Genomic DNA, 20,674 nt, shown 5'->3' with positions numbered 1-20,674 from the left:
AATATAAAAAGTAAGGTTAAGTGATGTTATATGTAAATCTGAGAAAAAACAACCTACGACGTGAATATATCTAAATAATTGAATTGTAATACACCACCATCTATTGAAAACTTACAGTACTGAAAGATCTGCATAACTTTTAATTAATAAATCTTTAAATTAGCAATAAATAATAAAAATAATCGTGATAAACATTATCCTATATTTTAAGTTGAAAAAAATCACACAAAATAAAAAAAAATTTCATTGAAATCGGTTCAGTAATTTCGGAATTATTAGTGGACAAACATTGTGACATTTAATTTTTATGTACTATAATAATTATTAACTTTTTCCAAACATTAATAAAATATTGTTTAACAATTTATTTACATCAACTTATCATATATTTTGTTCTTTTACAAAGAATATAAAAGTCCAATAATTTTCATTAAGAAATTAATGATTTTATTCGTACTATTTTCAGAGTGTTACCCTAACCGCCGCCATATTGTAACAGTTACATTTTTAAATACTACACCCCCCCCCCACTTTCAATTTCCTATACTTATTACTTCTAAAAAAAAAAACTAAAAAAAAAACTAGAAGATTTAGAAATAATATGATTCATCCAATAATAAAGATTCTTCTTCATATTATTCGATAAAAGTGAAAGAGAATATTCGCACGCTAGTTTTGTTGCATTAAGGAAGAGAAGTAGAGAGACAGACAGACAAACAGACAGACAGTCAGACAGATGCACGTTCACCGCATTATTTCCTGTTATGCGAGAAAGATTCTCATGACCGATCATAGAATGCAAGAAAGCAACCAGGTAAGCAAGCAAGAGTTCTGAGGGGGCGTGCAGAGAATACGTGAGGAAATAATCCAAGAGGAAATGAGAAAGAAGATGAGGATGAGGATGAAGAAGAAGAAGAAGAAGAAGAAGAGAAGAAGGATGATGATGAGGAATGGGGAGGGGAGGGTGGAAAGGGAAAAAACAGAGGATTTCACGTTCCGCAAATGCGAGTTACTGTTTCGCTTCTGTGTTACATCGGCTTTCGCGTTCCAAGAAAGCGTACCTCACTTTCCGGAGTTCGAAGTTAGCTTTAGTATTCGTGCATTTGTATATGTATGTGTTGTCTGTGTATATTACATATGTGTGTGTGTATATATATGTCTAGGAAACTTATGCGAGTCAGTGTGGTTTGTTCAGGTTTTTTTTTTCTAAGTCAAAACTGTTGGTGAACTTTGCCAACGTTGCGTTACATATCTCCACATATATACACATACATACATTATATGTGGGTTTTATACGCATTAAGAGATAGAGATAAATAGATGAGTGTAATTGTATTAAATTTATCTCGATTTAGTTTCGTAAAATAAAAATTACTTATATCAGTTTAAATTAATACATAAAATGATGTGGTAGTATATGAATATATGTGTGTGTATGTATGTTATGTCTAGAATTAATAAATTATGATTAATTGGTTAATTAAATATAATAATTAAATATTTTATTTATATTATTTATAATTATTTAATATATACTTTTTTGTTGATGTATAAAGTGTTATTAATTTTTGTTTTATTTTCTATTTGTTTAAATGATTATATATGTGTGATAATAATACATTTTTTCTTTTGTTTTATGCATGGTCACGTAATTTATATATTGCGATAATTACTTGTTTACTTTTTTTAGTGTCTGATACTTAACATTTATATATAGTTCTAAAATAATTACATTTATTATCAGTTTAGTTTCTTCTTCCTTTTTTTTTTTCTTCAAAGTAGTTTTTATATCTCAAGGTTACGTCAGGGTTTAATCTAATTTATTGATTTCAATTTTAGAGGAAACTTTGTAGAAGTTTCAAAGTTGTTGTTTTTTTTTTTTCACTTTGTGAACCAACTTTTCTTTAAAAAAAAAAAAAAAAAAAAAAAAAAGAAAAAAAAAAAAAACAGAATGAGAGAAATAGAAAATATGTGATTTTATTTATTTGTAATCCTCTCTCTCTCTTTCTAATTCTCAAATATCAGGATGAAACACACACTAACATTGGATGGGGTCAACGTGACCCTAAATGCGTCCAGCAGGACAAAATGACTGGTTTCCTTAGTAAGGTTAATCGCCAGTCAAGATGGTCGAAGGCCAACCGGACAGGAATTCCACACGCCTCTTCTTCTTATCCTTCGTATTTTTGTTCTTTTTCTTTTTTCCATACAAACACACACGTATACCCAAATACATAAACCTTTTATACATACACCTGCACACATACTACCATATAACCGAGAAACGAATGAACATACACATACTTATACTGTTCTTAACAAACTTCACGGGATAATCTATAAAAACAAGTATGAGTGTGTGTGTGTGTGTGTGTGTGAGGTTGGTTCAGAAATCGAGCAGACCCCTAAGACTGTTGCGTTGTGCAGAACTGTGCTTGGTTGGTTGGTTGGATTGCATGCATGCATGCATGCATGCATGCCAGTCGATAAACCAGTCTGCTATGGGAAAAGGACAGGTTCGGGCTGCGAGTAAACCTTTGAAAAATCCGGTCGCTCTACAGCAGCAGACCGGACTGACCGGAGAAAGATAGAAAGAGCAAAAAGAAATAAACACACACACACATATACACTTCTGTTATTCACTAACACATTTGATAAAACTCACTCACTCACTCATTCGATATAACTCGAAGGAACACACGGCGAATATCACCAAAAAAGGACTTATGCATCCTTCCTAGCAGGGTCCAGGTCTACCTTCAGTCTCCTTCCTTTCTTTCTTTTACTCTTCTACTTTATTCGCAAAACCAGATCTGACAAACTATGTATTCGATATAAAAGTTTTGTAGGGGAGGTTGTGAATGTGTGTATATGTGTGTATACTTGCGTCAGAGAGAGAGAGAGAGAGAGAGAACTCTGGACAAACCGGACAAGCTCCCCCAACTACTTATTGTGCCAACGAAGAAACTACTTTTTCTTTTATTCTTCTTCTTCTTTTTCTTCTTCTTCTTCTTCTTCGTCTTCTTCTTCGTCTTCTTCTTCTTCTTCTTCAGTATTTATTTCTTTTTCCTTTTCAAAGTAGCGCCATCGACCAGTTTAAGTCTTCCTTTCCTATTTCGGTCTCTCTTTTTTCGTGACCTTCGTCATCTCACTCACTGTCTTCTCCTTCCCCTTCTACTTCTTTTCATTATTATTATTTACAATTTTTTTTTTGGGAGGGGTTCTTCTCACTTATAGCGTTTGGTATGAAAAAGAAAACTTGACATAAAAACATAACATACATACAACCCGTAATATTTGGTGGACAAGGTTACGTATGTTATATATATATATATATATATATATATATATAGGAAATAAATGTATAATATTCGAATAGTTTCCTTGAAATCCGTCTGGGATAAGAGGAATATTCGAGTGTTTACAACACGTGAATTGAATGACGGTATTACGTACCCATTTACTAGTCATGTTTATTCTAATCTACCAACACTTTTGTTTGTCTCACTTTATTCACTCTTTCACTCTTTCTAAAGAGAGAAAGAGAGAAATGTATTTCAATATTCTCGATATTTCGATTAACAGATTTAACCAATCTCGAAAATCCTTTTCAATATTCAATCACGTATATATTTTGATTGGCACATATATGTATAACATACGTGTATGTTATTTAACAAATATTATTGTAATAAATATATTATTTCAATTTAATTTTAATATCATTTCATTTTTCATTAATTTTATTTTATATATTTATTATTTCCCAGGTTAAATATTTCTATTATTTTCTAAATAAATTTATTTTACAGTTATTTTATTGATTTAATATAATTTCATTTTACATTTATTTTATTTTTTATATTTATATAGTTTTAGAGTTGTTGTATTGATTTACTATAATATATAATTGATTACGTGAATCAGTGAAGATATTACAATTTTATTTTAATATCATTTCATTTTACATTTATTTTATTTTTTATATTTATATTTTTTATATTTATTATTATATATTTATATTATTTTACAGTTGTTGTATTGATTTAATATTATATTATATGATTAACTACGTGAATCACAGTAAAGATTCGCCGCCATCTTGATTTCGAATGGACATCGAAGAATTATTATATATAAGTAAGATTTACTTTATGATTGACACATATATGTATCTTTGTTTAATACAAGACACATTAAAACATGTGTGTATGTTATTTAACAAATATAATTGTGTAATAAACATTATTTCAATTTCCATTTATTTTATTCATTTAAAATTAATTTCTAAGATTGTTTCTAAATATATATAAGTAAGATTTACCTAATCATAATTATATAAGTTTCTAATTGGTCGTTCAAACAATATTACATAAATAAATAAATAATAAAATATATCTGTGAATTGGACGTTAACAATGAACTATCCAAGAGAAATTCAATCTAAATTCTAGTTTAATATTAATCGTCGTTCTCACAATTTATCTTTAATCTTGAAATAGAAAGAAAGAGAGAGAGAGAGATAGAAGATACAATAACAAAAAGAAAAAAAAATGTTTTTCTTGCGTCAGAGAAGAGATTCGAGTTGAATACACATATAAATATATATATATATATAGTATACATATACATATATATATACAGGGTGGCTGGTTTAAAAATGGCCCACGCTTACAAACTAGTAGAGCAAACGCAGAGACAAACACCTGTCAGTCTCACGCTCCTTCATTCTTCCTCAAGTCTCTTTGTGTTCCCTATTTTCCCTTTTTCTTTCTCTCTCTCTCTTTCTCAGTGAGGAACGGTCTACCGATTCTGCCAGACGCATTTGCGGGTGAACGAACACCCAACGGACTCTTGCCACCGAATAATAACGTCGAGAAACCCCGAAGGCCTTCCATCTATATCATTCTCTTCTGTTTGCTGAAAGTCTCGTCTTTTGTATTCCCCTCTCACTCTCTCTCACTCGCAGTCACCATCTTTTGTTATTTTCTGAAAATATTTCTAATCGTAACCATAACCATGGCGTCCTTCTAACTATCTGGACACGTCGCCATCTTATTTTAAACGATCGTGAGATAGGTTAGATATTTCTATTATTTTCTAAATGAAATTTATTTGACTTAGTTGTTGTATTGATTTAATTAAATATTATATAATTGACTACGTGAATCAGTGAAGATATTTCAATTTTATTTTAATATCATTTTATTTTACATTTATTTCATTTTTTATATTATTTTAGAATTGTTGTATTGATTTAATATAATATATAATTGACTACGTGAATCACAGTGAAGATTCGCCGCCATCTTGATTTTGAATGAACATCGAAGAATTATTATTAATAAAACATCATTTAAAACATGTTACTAAACAAATTTGAAACGATGTCAATAAATCGTCAAGAAAGGTGATAATAATAAGAATGAGAGGACATCGACCGATAAGCAATAGCAAGTGTAATAATCACATGAAACGGAATTGGACTAGTCTTTCGGAATATATATCTATTTATAGGTTAGAACAACTTCAGCCGGTTTTCGATCAATCTAAACTTGCTCTTCCATTCGTTCATTTATCTCTCTCTCTCTCTCTGTCTTTCTTTATTTTTCTATGATTTCTTACATTGATTCTATCTGTCTTTCTTTTCATTCCTAACCTTAGTTTTTGCATTGGTCTGGCTTTGCGTTTCTCGCACGGCAAATTAGCACTTGCATTACTACGCTTTCTGCACCTGCTGCTGCCGCCATCATCGGGGCCGCATGATTACCGTGATTTCTACGTGACGTAATTTTACCGCCAAGATGGAGATAGATCACGTCAGACAAAGATAAAATAAAAGAAAGAAAGAAAGATAAATAAACGCTATATATATATATATATATATATATATATATATATATATATATATATATATATATACAAATAAAAATGTATGAGTCCTTCATATTCTACTACCATCCATTACCGATATGTACCATTTAGGTTAGGTTGGACATACTAAACACATTAACTTTAATACACGTGCATATTATATGTATGATTCGAAAAGAGAGATATAGATGGAGCATATAACGGGCACGTGTCTACCGAGTGACGCAAAAATAACCGACTCTCTAAGTTTATATTTATCGATGCACACGAGGAAACTTTCTTGATCCTACGCAAAGATGAACCGAATGGTAATTTAATTGCCGCTTTATTATCTTCAGCCAGGTGTATTTAAGCTCATGAAATACGTGGGTAGAGAAATAGGAAGAAAAAAAAAAGAAAGAAGAATAGAATAAATAAATATATATATAGATAAATAGATAAAAAGAAGAGATGGTGAAGATTTTTTACGAGCACAAAACTGGTATTTTATTACGTTCTACGTGGCTCATTTACTACCAACACAATTATATACCAATGAATTTGTATTAGATACTTCACATGCTGCCAATTGATGTCATCGCGAGTAAATGCATAATAAATTCTTCATAGTTTTATGTTATCTAATATCTTCCTTCTTCTTCTTCTTCTTCTTCTTCAACTTATTATTATTATTATTCATATGTATTCGTATATTTACTTATTTATTCATTTATCTATGTTTGACCTTGGACATTTTATAAAAGCAAAAACAATTGAAAAAGAAATATATTATATTATTCATATAGAAATAAAATGTAAATAATACGAGTTATGTGTGTTAGAAAAAAAGATAGTATTAAAAATAGAAAATGAAAGTATATATATGTGTGTGTGTGTGTATGTGTACACTTAGAGTGCATTGATCTAATATGAATGGAAGTGTCATTTGTATGACTACGTCACCGTTTGAAAACTTTTGTCTTTCTCTCATAGTTATATACATTCACTACATATATAAAGTTAATACAAGAGAGTAAGAGAAACAGAGATAGAAACGTGTCACGCTTTTATGACTTTCGCTATGGCAGCAGCAGCAATGGTAGACGAGTTTCTGCGAACACGGTAAAACCGTCATAGAGTTTGTAGAAAGCATAAAAGCGAGTCGGTAAATGTCACTAACCTTGCGATCAACGATAGAACATTTCTCAGGACGGGAAATAGGAATAATAAATACGTGTTAGTTACATGGTTAATGTTGAAACCAAAACAATCGTTCATAACCTCAAAATTTTTCATTAAAACCTAACCATAAACATATTTTAATATAAATATTCAAAGAATTAATTTCACTTTCTTAGAAAAACAATTGACAATTTTCTCAGATATTATATTCAAATGAAAAATTCAATGAAAGTTTCCTTGCAAATGTAAAATGGTTGCAAACATTGTGGGATAAATGTGATGAATTAAATAAAGAAGAATAGAATTAAATGTATTAGAAATATAACATTGATTTTTAATTATTTAATTAGATAAAAAATGATTGGAAGATTGAACCCAAATATAAAAGATCAAAGAACGAGAAATAGCAGGTTAGCGAACTCGTTCGGAAGCAACTCGTGGCAAGACGCGTGAGTTTAAGCTGGTTTTAAACATGGCGTGCATTGGTTGGTAGTATAACGTTAGATGAGAGAGAAGGAGAGAATACGGTCTTTAAAAATAGTCCTAATCGTTTCTAAGTCGGTCCGGTTTACGAAAGCGCGTGGAATGAGCATGGCTTCCGGGAAGCCAAGTTCTTCTCTTCTTCTGACGCGAATAAGAGTCCTTGGAAATAAGAGTACGCACCAGAAATTAAATGGTATGGGTGGGGGGAGGGAGGGATGAAGAAAGAAGTTAGAAAAGAACCTAAGTGAATTTGAAACGTTGTGAAAAAAATATTAAAAAAAAAAGAAACCGTTTGTATCGACAGACGACAATTTTGAATTGAATGTTTGACTGATTCAAATTGTATCAAATTCTATGTTATGTTTGTTTTTTGGTAGCTTTGGTTATATTTAAAAATAAAAAAATGTAATATTTTCATGACAAAATTAGGCTCAATTTGAATTTTTATTTTTATCTGCAGTCGGTAAATAAAATCTTTGAACTTTGTCGATAATTTGATGTCTGTCTCTTCATTTTCTTTTTTTTTTTTTCTTTTGTCAAACAATATATTTGCTATCTCCTCGGTTGCATGCAACTGTTGAACAACAACAGTAAGTAATCCTCAAATAGAAGACCCTCTCTTTCTCTTTTTCCATGTTTGTTTTATACTTTGTCTTGGTTATTCTTCCTCCTTTTGCTTTTCTTCTTATCGTTTCGTTCCCTTTTCCCCGAGATTTCCGTAAACACGCACTTGGCTGCAATCCAATCGGAGAATGGATGCACATTATTCACCAAATCGCGATGGGCACAGTAACGCGAAACGACAAAGACAAACTTTAGAGAAAGAGAAAGAAGATTTATGCAATTTAATTTGATATTCTTAACCACTTTTAATCATTTTTATATTTATTTTATCATTTATGAATTTATCGTAAAGATTATGTGAAATATTTTATTCCAATATGAACCATCTTTTGACTCATTATTCCTGTAACTTTAACAGGTTGATTGTGATTGGTCAATTGAATGACCAATTGGTTCATCGGTGTCTAGTGCCGCCATATTGTTTCCAATTGAATCTTAGAATAACGCTCTCAATGCTTAAAACATGTAAAACACGGTGAAAAAAACATTTTTATTTAAAAAAAAAATTGCAATATAATTTGTTAGACTTTAAATAAATAATTGCAATAGTTTTTAGGCAAATTAGTTAACCCTGTAAGATAAAAAAAAATATATAAAAGAAAATTGTTCATCAAATTGATATTCATATGTTGCGTGTTAGATTATTGCAATCGATTTATTTATTTATTTATGAAAATTATGAAAATACGCAAATACAGAAAAAAAGAGACAGAGAGAGATTGTTTGTTCGACTTTGGATTTTACTTATCTTTCGTTGGTTGTAACGCACGATGAAAGAAGAGACTACTTGCGTAAGGCAAACGTCGCCAAACGACGACAAGAATATCGTTGACGGTCGAAAATGACACGCGGTTAACAAATGCAAAGTATGAACTAGTCAGAAAGAGACAGACGAATATATATATATATATATGGTACTAAGAGAATTGTTATTTACATAAATAAATTATATCACGTTTAAATTTTCAAACAATCTACGATTTATTGCTGATAGTATGTGAAATAAAAATAAAAAAAATGAATAATCACAGATTGTTGTTCATTTGAATGAATAAATGCAAACTCATGAAATATTCATTGTATTAGAATAGAAATAAATTGTATTTCCTTGAAAATAAATTTCCAAGTTGTACCAAAAAGTAAAAGCACGTGGTAGAGAAAGTGTTAGTTATTGACTTATACAGTAAATTATGCAATATAAATTAAAACTTTAATTACAAACTAGTTAGGAAACATTGTAATACTTTAGGGACGTATGTTTATCAAATATTTATAATGTTATTTGCAAAGTTTGATGTTAAAATTTCTACGAATTTTCATACACTGTATAATATCACACAGTATGAAGTATTAAATTAAATATTTATGTTAGTTTGTGTGAAATCGTTAAGAATAAAAGGAGACTTTTATTGTTCATCTTAAGTATGAAGTTGGTATACATTTACATACCCACTCATCTCACTCTCTTTCTTTCATATATACATACATACGCACATGTAAATACGTGTGAACAATATTCCTATTGTCTTTCAGACAGTGTTGGAACGTTGTAAATTTATCGAGAGACATATACTTTGTTTTCGTCAGGTTTTTGTAATACTCACGATGATAATTGTTCGAAATAGAACCAAAAGAAAAAAAATGTCTTCCTGTGTACTGAACAAACATATTTAAGATATTAAGATATTAAGATTTTGAATGTGTTGGAAAATGTCGGCCATTTTGAAATTAGAAAACAATTGAATACGATGTTCACGTGTTTAACTGAAATCATATATTAATTACAGATAATATATTTGAGATAAAAATAAATAAATATATTTAAAAAAAAGTTTAAAAGTATGGCTGTAAGATAAACAAAGATAAGATGTAAAAATATCACGCGAGACTATAGAAAAAAAAATAAAATAAAGAAAAGAAAAGAAAAGAAATAAAAATGAAGTTAATAATGAAATGAAAATAAAACTCGTATGTGTTTTATTAGAAAGAGAAAGAGAAAAGGATTTTACTATGGTATGTGTAATTGGGTATAGTCGTAACTCGTTTTAAACGCACACTATCTCATACCTGTTAACCTAACATTTTACTGCTCGCACGGATCGCAAGGAATTCGAGGAGGAAGATGAAAGACAGAGAAATCCAACTTGGCTTAGATCCCAAACCAGATCACCGAGTTAAATAATTTCGCATTTGGAATATCCCCTTGCTAATCTGCATCTTAATAAAAAAACACACTAACACATTTGCATACCCACACAGTAGCCATAAAATTAAATTAAATTAAATAAATAAATTGGAGAAAACAATTAATAAATAAATGTAAATATCATTTGATTGTATATATATATATATATATATATATATATATAAACTTTTAGATAAAAATAGATAGTATAGGGGATTTTTGAATTTTTGTTTTTTAGGTTAGGTTATCTAAAGAATAGTTTTAGGTAATTAATAATATTAATAAAAATTATACCAATGTGTTATACGATTATATAATTTGAAGTTGATCGAATTAATGAAACAAAATAAGAGGTCTCTCATTTTTTTGTTTTTTTTTCTTAGGTTAGGTTACTTAAACTAAAGTTTTAATCAATTAAAAAAATTAATATAAATCATACAAACATATTACATAATTATATAATTTAAAGTTGATCAAATAAACATAAGAAAATATGTTGCAACAGATAAACACGTAACTATGTGTAAGTTTGAAGTAATGCGAATAAAGAAAAATGCAAAACCAAAAAATATGAAGAGGAAGCAGATGAATACAAAGAAAAAGAAGAAAAAAGAAGTAGGGGAAGTAATAAGAATAAGAATAATAAGGATAGATAAACTAAACATTATGTGTATGCATGAATGCGTGCATGTGTAACACTGAAAACGTATACTACACATTGAAACGTTCTCAGCCTACAGCGGTTTTATGACCCGTTTCTTCAATGGCATTGCTATAAGAGAGTTTCACGATAAGCCGGACTTCTCGTTATATATACGACGAGTCCGTCGTACGAGTTGGAGGAGAACGCGTATAAACCGGCTTTTATTTTTCTCTTAAACCCAACCAACCAACCAACCAACCAACCCAACTACACCGAACCCAACTTAACTCAACGCAGCAACGTTACCAACATTGGACGTTGCTTTATTTAGTCGGATGTGTGTTTGAAGATAGCCGATATGGAAAAGAAGAAGAAGAAGAAGAAGAAGATGAAAATGAAGTGGGGGGAGGAAGAAGGGAAAGGGGTAAGAAACATTTTTTGCGATAACGCAACGACCCACTGCAACTCTCTCTCTCTCTCTCTCTCACTACTGATAACAGTGATAAGATAAAAATAATAAGAAATAAATAAAAAAAAAAAAAAACAGAGTGATATCAATTTTTATGCGGAACGATGAGACGGATAAGAAAATATTCGCGTGAGGAATGTGAGAGCAAATGATAGACATACGATACAAATACATATTGAGACACACATAGGACTGATAGGTAGAAAGAGATAGAAAGAGATGACTTCTTCGACCTTCGGACTCGAGTCACGAGGCCGACGTTTCGAGAGTCGACAGATACCATATATTTCTATATAAATGTATATGTATGTGTGTGTGTGAGAAGACAGGCAGATGGTACGAGAATCAAGTAACGTTTTCTCTCTTTTTCTATCTCTCTCTGTTTTACTCTCAGTAATTACACGAGAAGGAAACGAAGAAGATCCGTTCAGTGACTGTTCCTAGGTCGTGGTTTGGTCTCTCTAGAATTTATGTTGAGAAAACTGCACACATACATAGTATAAAATATACGTGTGAATATTTAAAATGTATATTTTTGTTCATATGAATAATGTGAACGTGTGTGCAAATATGGTAGATTGTATTAAATGTGCGCGTGAATTCTTAAAACGATCAACGCGAAGTGGATAATTACTTTCACATGTTTAGAGATCTACGGAACTAAGCAAGAACAGTAAAACAGCACAAATTACGTTCGTGCATGCACGTGGTAGTCGAGCAAACAAGTAGAAGTAGAAGAGGAAGAAATAAAATAAGAAAAAGAAGAAGAAGATACTAGTCGCGTAACGCGCCGATTAATATCAAAAGAGAGAGAGACCCCAAGAGCCGTTAGAGAAAGTACCGGCCGCCATTTTGTATCAGAGTACGGAGTTTAACGTTCGCAACGTTATTTAAACGTTCAACTCCGGTTCGTTGATTTATTTATTTTGATTACTTTCGTATAAAATACATTTCAAAATATAATCGTCAATTTGTTTCTTTTTTAATTTCATTTTCAATATCAATGTATTTTTTTTTTTTTGTAAATTTATTTTCAAATGTTAAGAACGATTTAAAGTTATGTTTTAAACATTTAGCATTCGTTTGTTATCGTTGATTTTCGTGGAAAACAATAAAGTAGTGGAAACAATCGAAGAAACAGTTGACAGTCAAGTGAGTGAGGTTAAAATTCTTTGGGTTACGCAGATTTCAACGAAATCAACTAACCAATGGTAGAGCTTGATCCGGCGCGCGTTAATGAATTCATAGATTACGCAAGGGAAAGATACGTACGGAGGACAAAGCGAGAGAAACCTCTCTATTGACCTAGATCGTGGCCCCGTCTTCGTCGTCTTCGTATCTTCGTTTGTCGTTCTCCTTGTTCTCGTCTCTTAGTCTTAGTTTTAGTCTTAGCATTAGTTCTAGAGTCAGCCACGTTGCGTGCAACTCGATGATTGTAGACAAAAAAAATATGTACAACTTTCTTCCCACCATTACTAACATAAATTATTACAGATACCATTACAATTTATTACTACAATAACCATTACTAAGATATATACCCATTAGACAGTACTAGAAATTACTATATCATTATTAATATTTCATAATCTTACTTTAATAGTAATTGAAATTATTAGATTATAATAGTATTCCCAAAATGTCAACCATGACCTAACATATATTGCAATTAATAAAATCTGAACATAAATCAGGAAACCCAATACCCCAATAATACCAAGAAACCCTAGACCCAATGAAAAAATACTATTCCTAAAATTTTGATCATACCCAAAAAAAAAACAACCAATATTACTACGAACTATACAACCAAACCAGAGTCCTACTACTACAACCAGTACCATTTACTATACACCTTCAATTTTATCTCTCTTTCTAGCGTGCAAATATCTACTTCCTTCTCTCTCTCTCTCTCTCTCTCTCTTTCTTTCGTTTCTTCTTGACTCGAAGAGACACGACATAGCGACGGCAACCGGTAGAGCCAGTTACCGGAGGAGGATATTTGCGGTTGTGATTCAGCGCTGCTCCCAGAGAAGAAAGAGGAGAGAAAGAGAAGCAAGGAAGAAGAAGAAGAAGAAGAAGGGAGAGGTAAGAGGAGAGGGAAAGAGAGGGAGAGGAGGAGGAGGAGGAGGAGAGAAGGGCAATAAATCGAGAAAGAGAAGCCGACCGCAATGACCGAGCAGATATATACCGGCGAAGCCATTTGCAAGGCTCGAGACTAACCCCGGAGTCTCGTCTTTCTCTTTCTTTCTTTTTTTTTCTTGCTCTTTCTTTCTTTCTTTCTTTCCTTCCTTCTTTCAGTTTTTCCTATCTCTTTCTCACAATTCTTGCAAATAATTCCGCGGGGCCGTTGGGAAAATTGCAAGAAAGCACCGTTCGAACAAATGGCGGTGAGTAGACACGTTGCGCCGCCTGTCGACCATTTCGCAAATCTTCGGGGATTTTTTTAATTACAGAATTTAGAGTTCTTGTTTATCTTTTTATTTGAAGAAATTGTTTTGATTCAATTTTATATTTTAAATTTAAATGTTTGTTTTATATAAATTTTATTTATAAATAAAAATATAAAAGAAGGTTTATTTTTTATTTAATTTAATTTATATTTTATTTTATTTAGACGGAAGAAGATCGTTGTGTAGTCTATGACAAAGATTGAATCTCGAGGCTTACGTCCGTCGGCAAATGGCGGCAACGACGTCGACGTACATAAATAAACGCTCTTTATGAGGGGCGCTTTGCGAATATAAACTCTCTCTCTCTTTTTCTTTCTTTCTTTCTTTCTTTCTTTCTCTCAATCTTGAAGCTCAGTTACCGACTGTTCTACAGTGTTGAAAAGTATCTTTGACGAGCCAATAAAACGAACAACACTGTTGGCTTATTTCTCTCGTTTTATATTTTCCTTTTTTCTTTTTTTTGTTACATTTGAAATTTGCGTGGTCTTATCGCATCAAAATACGATAAAATGAGGTCCAATAATTTTATAGATAATATTGATAAGAATATATTTTTATCGATATATTTGCAATACTTTAAAGAATCTAATTTCATTGAAAATGTAGAAACATTTGTCACATTTATTTGTAATCACGTAACCAATGATAAATAATAAACAAAATAATTAAAAAAAAACACTATTAACCCCTAAAAAATCTATACAATTAATAATAATCTTTAAAATTTACGTAAATGTAATTAAAAAAATAACTTTAATGGTTATTGTCGAATACATTGATTGAAATATTGGATAATCTGTCATTAAAAAGATATATTTGAAAGAGTTTATAACTGTAGAGCTCATTGATCGATCTAAAATACTCAAAGAGATGGTATCAGCACACACACAAACTGATCTGCAAGAACGATTAACTCGATAAACGACCTTGAACGACCTCGTCGAACAGAGAAGTGTATAAAGAGAATCAGTCAATCTCCTTTCAAACTTGTCCCTGCGAAATTATACGTTCATCTTTTTTGATATATATCACGTACCATTTTTTTTTTCTTTTATTTCCACCCTCTTTCGTTGCTCAACATCCCGATTTTATTCGCTGGAACGTTACATTGTTCCCGTGAGCCACACCGGTAAGGCAACAAAAAGAAAAAGAGAGGGAGAGAGAGAGCAGGTAGAAACCCTGTTGGATAACAAAAGGGACCAGCACAGCCTTTGTGTTTCCATAGAATGTGGCGGACTTTGGTTATTTCTCTCTCTGTCTACCTGAACCCAACTTAACAAAAGGGAGGAGGAGCAAAAGAGAGTGAGTGAGAGAGATAGAACGATTCTTGGAGTTCGAAAAGTTTTTTCAAGACCCTCCTATCAGACCCAGAGAACTCGAGCATCAGTACAGGCAGGAATACACCCCACCTCATAAACTAGACTCCACCCCATAAACCAGACCCTATTCCATACTTAGATTCTATATCCTATGATCCCCACTCAGCTAGCCAATACCAATAGCCTATAACTATAGTTGTAGTTCCTTCCTTAGACCCAATAGTAGACACCCCAATAATGGAAGAGGAAGAGGGGAAAGGGTTTGTTGCTTTCCGAAGAGCCAAGGCGCCCGATTAACCGCATTGTTACATTTCCCAAGGGTCTAACCATTATATAGATATAGATCCTTATAGGTTATGCTAGTATTTTATCTTCTTTTTTCTGTTACTTCCTTCCGCTTTTGAGCAGAAAAGAAAAGGATAGAAAATTGTTTTGCTGAAAGATGTGGGAAGGTTTCTAAGTTTTTAAAGGAACACCAAGAAGACATTTAAAAATGGTTTTTTTTTTTGAGGATTTATCGTTCAGTATTACATTTCTAATTAGTTGAACTATGTTTTTTGTTGATATATCACGTGATACATAATTCTTACGATTTGCTAATTTCTTCGAAAGCTTTCACAATTGATATGTTTTTACATAATCTTGGCTAACCGAGAAACTGGATGGATTGGAGGTTTAATTTTTTTTTTTCTGGTTTCAAATGAGATATTTGAGAATAATTTAGTTGTTGGACCAGTTTAACATTTCGTTCGTCTACTCTGACGAAAAATATTACCTAGTTCGTATCGATTAGCTAGAAAACTTGTTTCTTACAAGTGCACAAACGTCAGAATTATTTGCTTTCTCTTTATTGGGTTAACTTTTTTTTCTTTTCTTATGATTAAAAAAAGAAACCTACTCAACAAGAACGAGATGATATTGAACGGGGATAAAGTAGTAGTCAAGTCAGCATATTGGAGATCGTTAAATTTGGTTCCGTTTTTCGAAAGGGGCAGCAGTATTTCATGATACGTCAAAGAAAGACAGCAATAACAGCAGCAGCAGTAGTAGATCTAACCAAGTATTGGGACTTATCTACGATCAAAATTATCATAAATACGGTGCGGTTAGTTGAAATGGAGGTCGATTTCCGAATACGATTATCATATTTATGGTAATACTTGTCGTAACTTCTAACTTATTACCAAGGGTAACGCGACGATCTTTCCGAACTTCTCATTTTTTCAAATCTTATCTGACTTTACAGAAGATTCAATTCTTTTATTTTCTTTTTTTATTCTTAAATGAAATCGTCAAATTCCATAGTAGAATTGTGTCGTACACAATTGAACAATTTCATTGAAACTGACGACAAGGACAGGTGAGGATTAATCTCGAACGAATTTCAGACGATTAAAGTATTCATGAAAGAATGAGAAATAAAAAGATTGAGAGAGAGAGAGAGAGAGAGACCAGACCAGTTGCGCAACCTTTACCCAAGAAGAAAACCAGTTTTGCGAAGATCCAGTCTCGGCTGTGTGCTACGACTCATTCTGACCACGTAAAGGTGTCCACTTACGTTGGAACGACGAGATCGCTAACGTATCGCTTAGAGTTATGAATATCCGCAGGAAAGAAAGAACAAAAAAATTCAATACGCGTATCTGTACGTTGAGTGTTAACGAGCTTTGAAAAAGAATGTCTTTTGGATGACAGGTGCGCTAAAAAATAAAACAAAAGAACACTTCAAATATATTTAAGCCTATTCCGAGAGAATGGTCGACCTTGATAGCAAAGTTTTTTCTTTTTTTTAGAAGAATTCATTTAAATACTTTGAAAACCTGTCGATCTGATCATTTTTGTTTTGTTTTGTAGAAAACTAAAAATTGGAGCAAGTAATAATAACGACCTTGAGTCAAGGTTAAGAAAAAATGCTGAACGGGAGTTGTCCAAGCTCGATGTTTTAAAGTGTAGACGTAGAATATACATACGCACACTTATGCACGACACAGAAGGAGGTTATTTAGTGATAATCTTAACGAAGTGAATTTTCTCACCGTATGGGAAAGATAAGTTTTGGTTTTAGGGATAAAAAGAACTTACAAGGCCAAGGCAGCGGTAGTTACGTTTCCAACGTCGTTAGGTAGAAAACTGGTCTGTTGTTGGGCGGCACCTGGATGATGTTGCTGATGCTGTTGATGCTGTTGATGCTGTTGAGTTGGTGGAGGTGGTGAATGTTGCTGTTGAGCTTGTTGCTGCTGTTGGGTTTGCTGTTGTTGGGCTTGTTGTTGTTGGGCTTGCTGTTGTTGCTGTTGATGATGATGTTGCTGATATTGGTGATGATGTTGTTGAAAGGGTGGTTGATGCGACGGCGAACCAGTCGCCGGCATCAGATTATAAGGTTGATAAAGCAGCTGCGGCTGAGCCTGCGTGCCTGCGCCGGCGGCCGCGATCAAAACCTGCGTTTGCCCTTGGTGTACGTGATGACCGTGATGGTGGTGCGGGTTACCCTGCGTAGCCGTCTGCGGGCTTACCGGAAGGACCGCCATTGCCGCACCTCCTAACACCGGTGGCATGCTGCTTTAACGTATTCTATCTTTTCCGTTTTGTTCGTTTTAATCGTAGCTTTAGCTTTAGCTGCTATTGCTACTGCTGATGCAGTTGCTCCAAATCTTTGATCACTGTTCTTTCTCGTCACTTTAATAGTTAACCCGTTCCTCGTCTTCTTCGTAATCTTCACCGACACCTTCTTAACACTCTTCGTAATCATCGTACGAATCACAATACTCTACGCGTTACTGCGAAGGTTCATCCTCTCGAGACGGCTTCTAAACTGAACCGTCTCGAGTTGTTATCATATTAAACACTATTCTAATAATAATAATAATAATAATTATTAGATTCTTCCTTAATTTACATGCCTCAATATCGCGCACACATGGGTTCAACACAAAAGGTAGAGCCTGGGGTGGTTTGGGACACACAAAAGGAGGGACACCAATAAGAAGATCAGAATAAAAAAAGAAAACCCTCTTAAAGTTGACACCTCCAATTAAATAGGATAATTAACTAAGACAATTGGTGTATGGGGGTTAGTAATGTGTATCCCTTAAACACTGTTGAGTAAATCAATCCAAGAATGATGCGAACACCGTGCACACAGTAAAACCGAGCTCTTCTCACCGGGGCTGACCCATCCGCGCTTACTACTGCGTGCGGCGACACGTCGAGAAATCTGCACGGCATGCAGCAGGAGAGAAGAGAGCTATACGCGATGACGATAAGACACGAAGATTGCCGAGTTGGTACGAAGCGGTTCCTGCTAGTGTCGATCGACCGACGAACAATGGTCGATCTCCCCTGGCTTCTTTCTCTCTCTCTCTCTCTCTCTCCCTCCCTCTTACATACATACACACAAATAATACACATACACGGTGTACTCTCTTTTTCCCTTGTCACCCTCAGTGTCTCACCAACTTGACTTCTCTCTCTCTCTTCTTGTTTTTTCCTTTCGCGCCACGAACCATGCACTACTTCCTTCTTTACTTTTCTTCCTCGATCAACCTTTTTTGTAATTCCACACGTACACGTAAAAAAAGCAACCCCTTGTCTTGCTGGCGACACCCCTAGGTGTCAGACAACAACAACGAATAATAAAGATAATTGTATCTTCAAGATACTATGACAAAGTTGAGTAATTAATAGAGTATCTATGCAATTTTGCACAAAACACTAATTATAGTGTATTAACTTAAAAAAAAAATAAGGAACTGGTTCACTGATACACTGTAAATCCAGAGATGTCCAAGATTAAAAGGTCGGTTGGGTAGATTAAAGAACCCCCGAAAGAATCCTGACTAGTCTTCCAATTTACACATTGACCAACCCCAGTAGGAAACCACCCAGTTTATTTGTCTTTGTTGGATAGAGAATATCCAGAATTTTGGTTGGTATGAAATAGTATACAAAGAGAAAGGCCCGGCATTATGGTCGAGATGATGAGACGAACGGGTAAAAAACTGAGATAGATAGAAGAGAAAAGTAGCCTGCGCAGTGCGTTAAGTTCTCGGCGCAGCACCGTATTTAGGGGAGAGTAGGACGACTTTAAATATATATATATATTTGATATATATAAAGTAAGTGTATAGTTGTGTGTGTCCTGTGTGTGTTTGGAGTGCGTGCGCGGGCGCACACTTTCTCGAAGAGAACCAAGATCAGATCGCGTCGAAGGCCGCTACTCTACTGCGGTAGTCAGGAGAATTGCCCCCCACCCTTCGTTACTCGAGCCAGACTACCCCCACTATTGACAATCTACCCACCGCCGACACCCAAACGACCCGTTCTTCTCTCCCACCCGCTTCACGATCCGCTTCGACTCCGCCGTCGCTGACGCCAGCTTTTCACTATCCCTGTCTCACTTGCTCACTCTCATTCGTTTGCTCCGACTCCGACCCCGAACAGCGATGCAGCTCTCCCCCCCCACTACCATTCCAACCACACAACCATCACCACCCGTGACCGAGGCGAACGAGCGAACCAACGAACGAACGAACGGTCGAGGCACGATTACTCCCGGCCCTGTATTCTGCACTCTCCTCTGCGTTCTGCCTGCTGGTTGGCACAAAAAAATTCCCTGTGCATTCACGCACACGTGCTCGCGCGTGTGCCCGCTTGCTTGCTTGGCTGTTCCCTGTACTGTGCCTTGCCTTGCATTACCTACTCACAGGCTTGCTAGCCTGTTTGTACCTAAGCCTACATACACATCGTTGCTTGAAGTGCTCCGGTTTTTTTATCTTTTCAACATTTGTCCTTTTTCTCGTTTCTATTGAAACCCCCGCCCTTATCTCTCCTATTGGTAACCAAAGATCATTGGGTACCATTCACTCATTGGTATCCACTCCTACGGATTTCTACCTTTGGCCTTGATCCCTTTTACTCAAGCTAGAACGGGAAAACCTGAGACTGTTTGTAACTCCCGATCAACTGGTACATCTTTTCCATGAAATCAGATTTACATGTTATTACTGTAATACTAATGTACATTGTGATCTGTATCTCTTTCTAGAATTCTCTTTGAGTTGAATTTCTTAGGAGTAGGTTGTGTAACACTGGGGAAATGATTGTTTTCCACGGGCAATGCTTTAACTAGGTATCAAGTGATTTTAATCGCAAATATAGTCGTAGATATAAACGTGGGAGTTGCACGCACGTATAATAATCCTAGTCGTTCTTGTGATAACATCGAAAAGTTTCAACACACACGTTTCGATGTTTTGATGGTACGTAGAACTTGACAATTTCGCAAGAACATGGATTTATTCATCATACTAGAATCGTTTATATTTTTTTTTCCTAACGGGAAACTACTGTGAGCTATGTCTCTGACTGAATACACGCTTGGAAGTTTTCATACCACTCTCTCTCTTTCTCTCTCTCTCTCTCTCTTTGACCTCGTACAACTTCGTACTTCGAGACAAGCCAACT

General features: G+C 33.9%; 2 protein-coding genes across 16 annotated transcripts in view; both read right to left on the bottom strand.

Moving 5' to 3' along the window:
* Kdm3 (Lysine demethylase 3) overlaps positions 1-20,674 on the bottom strand; it is a 209,532-nt gene that overhangs the window by 29,333 nt on the left and 159,525 nt on the right. The gene's annotated exons all lie outside the window — the stretch shown is intronic.
* LOC149032148 (uncharacterized) lies at positions 17,188-19,459 on the bottom strand. Its single transcript, XM_089173892.1, has one exon. It carries the CDS (start codon positions 17,764-17,766, stop codon positions 17,290-17,292), a length of 477 nt encoding a protein of 158 aa, XP_089030018.1. The 5' UTR covers positions 17,767-19,459; the 3' UTR covers positions 17,188-17,289.

The sequence above is a fragment of the Polistes dominula genome, unplaced genomic scaffold, assembly GCF_049000335.1.
Source record: "Polistes dominula isolate Pdom_NZ unplaced genomic scaffold, Pdom_raw_medaka contig_75, whole genome shotgun sequence".
Classification (NCBI taxonomy): domain Eukaryota; kingdom Metazoa; phylum Arthropoda; class Insecta; order Hymenoptera; family Vespidae; genus Polistes; species Polistes dominula.
This window is presented reverse-complemented; position numbering and strand designations above follow the sequence as displayed.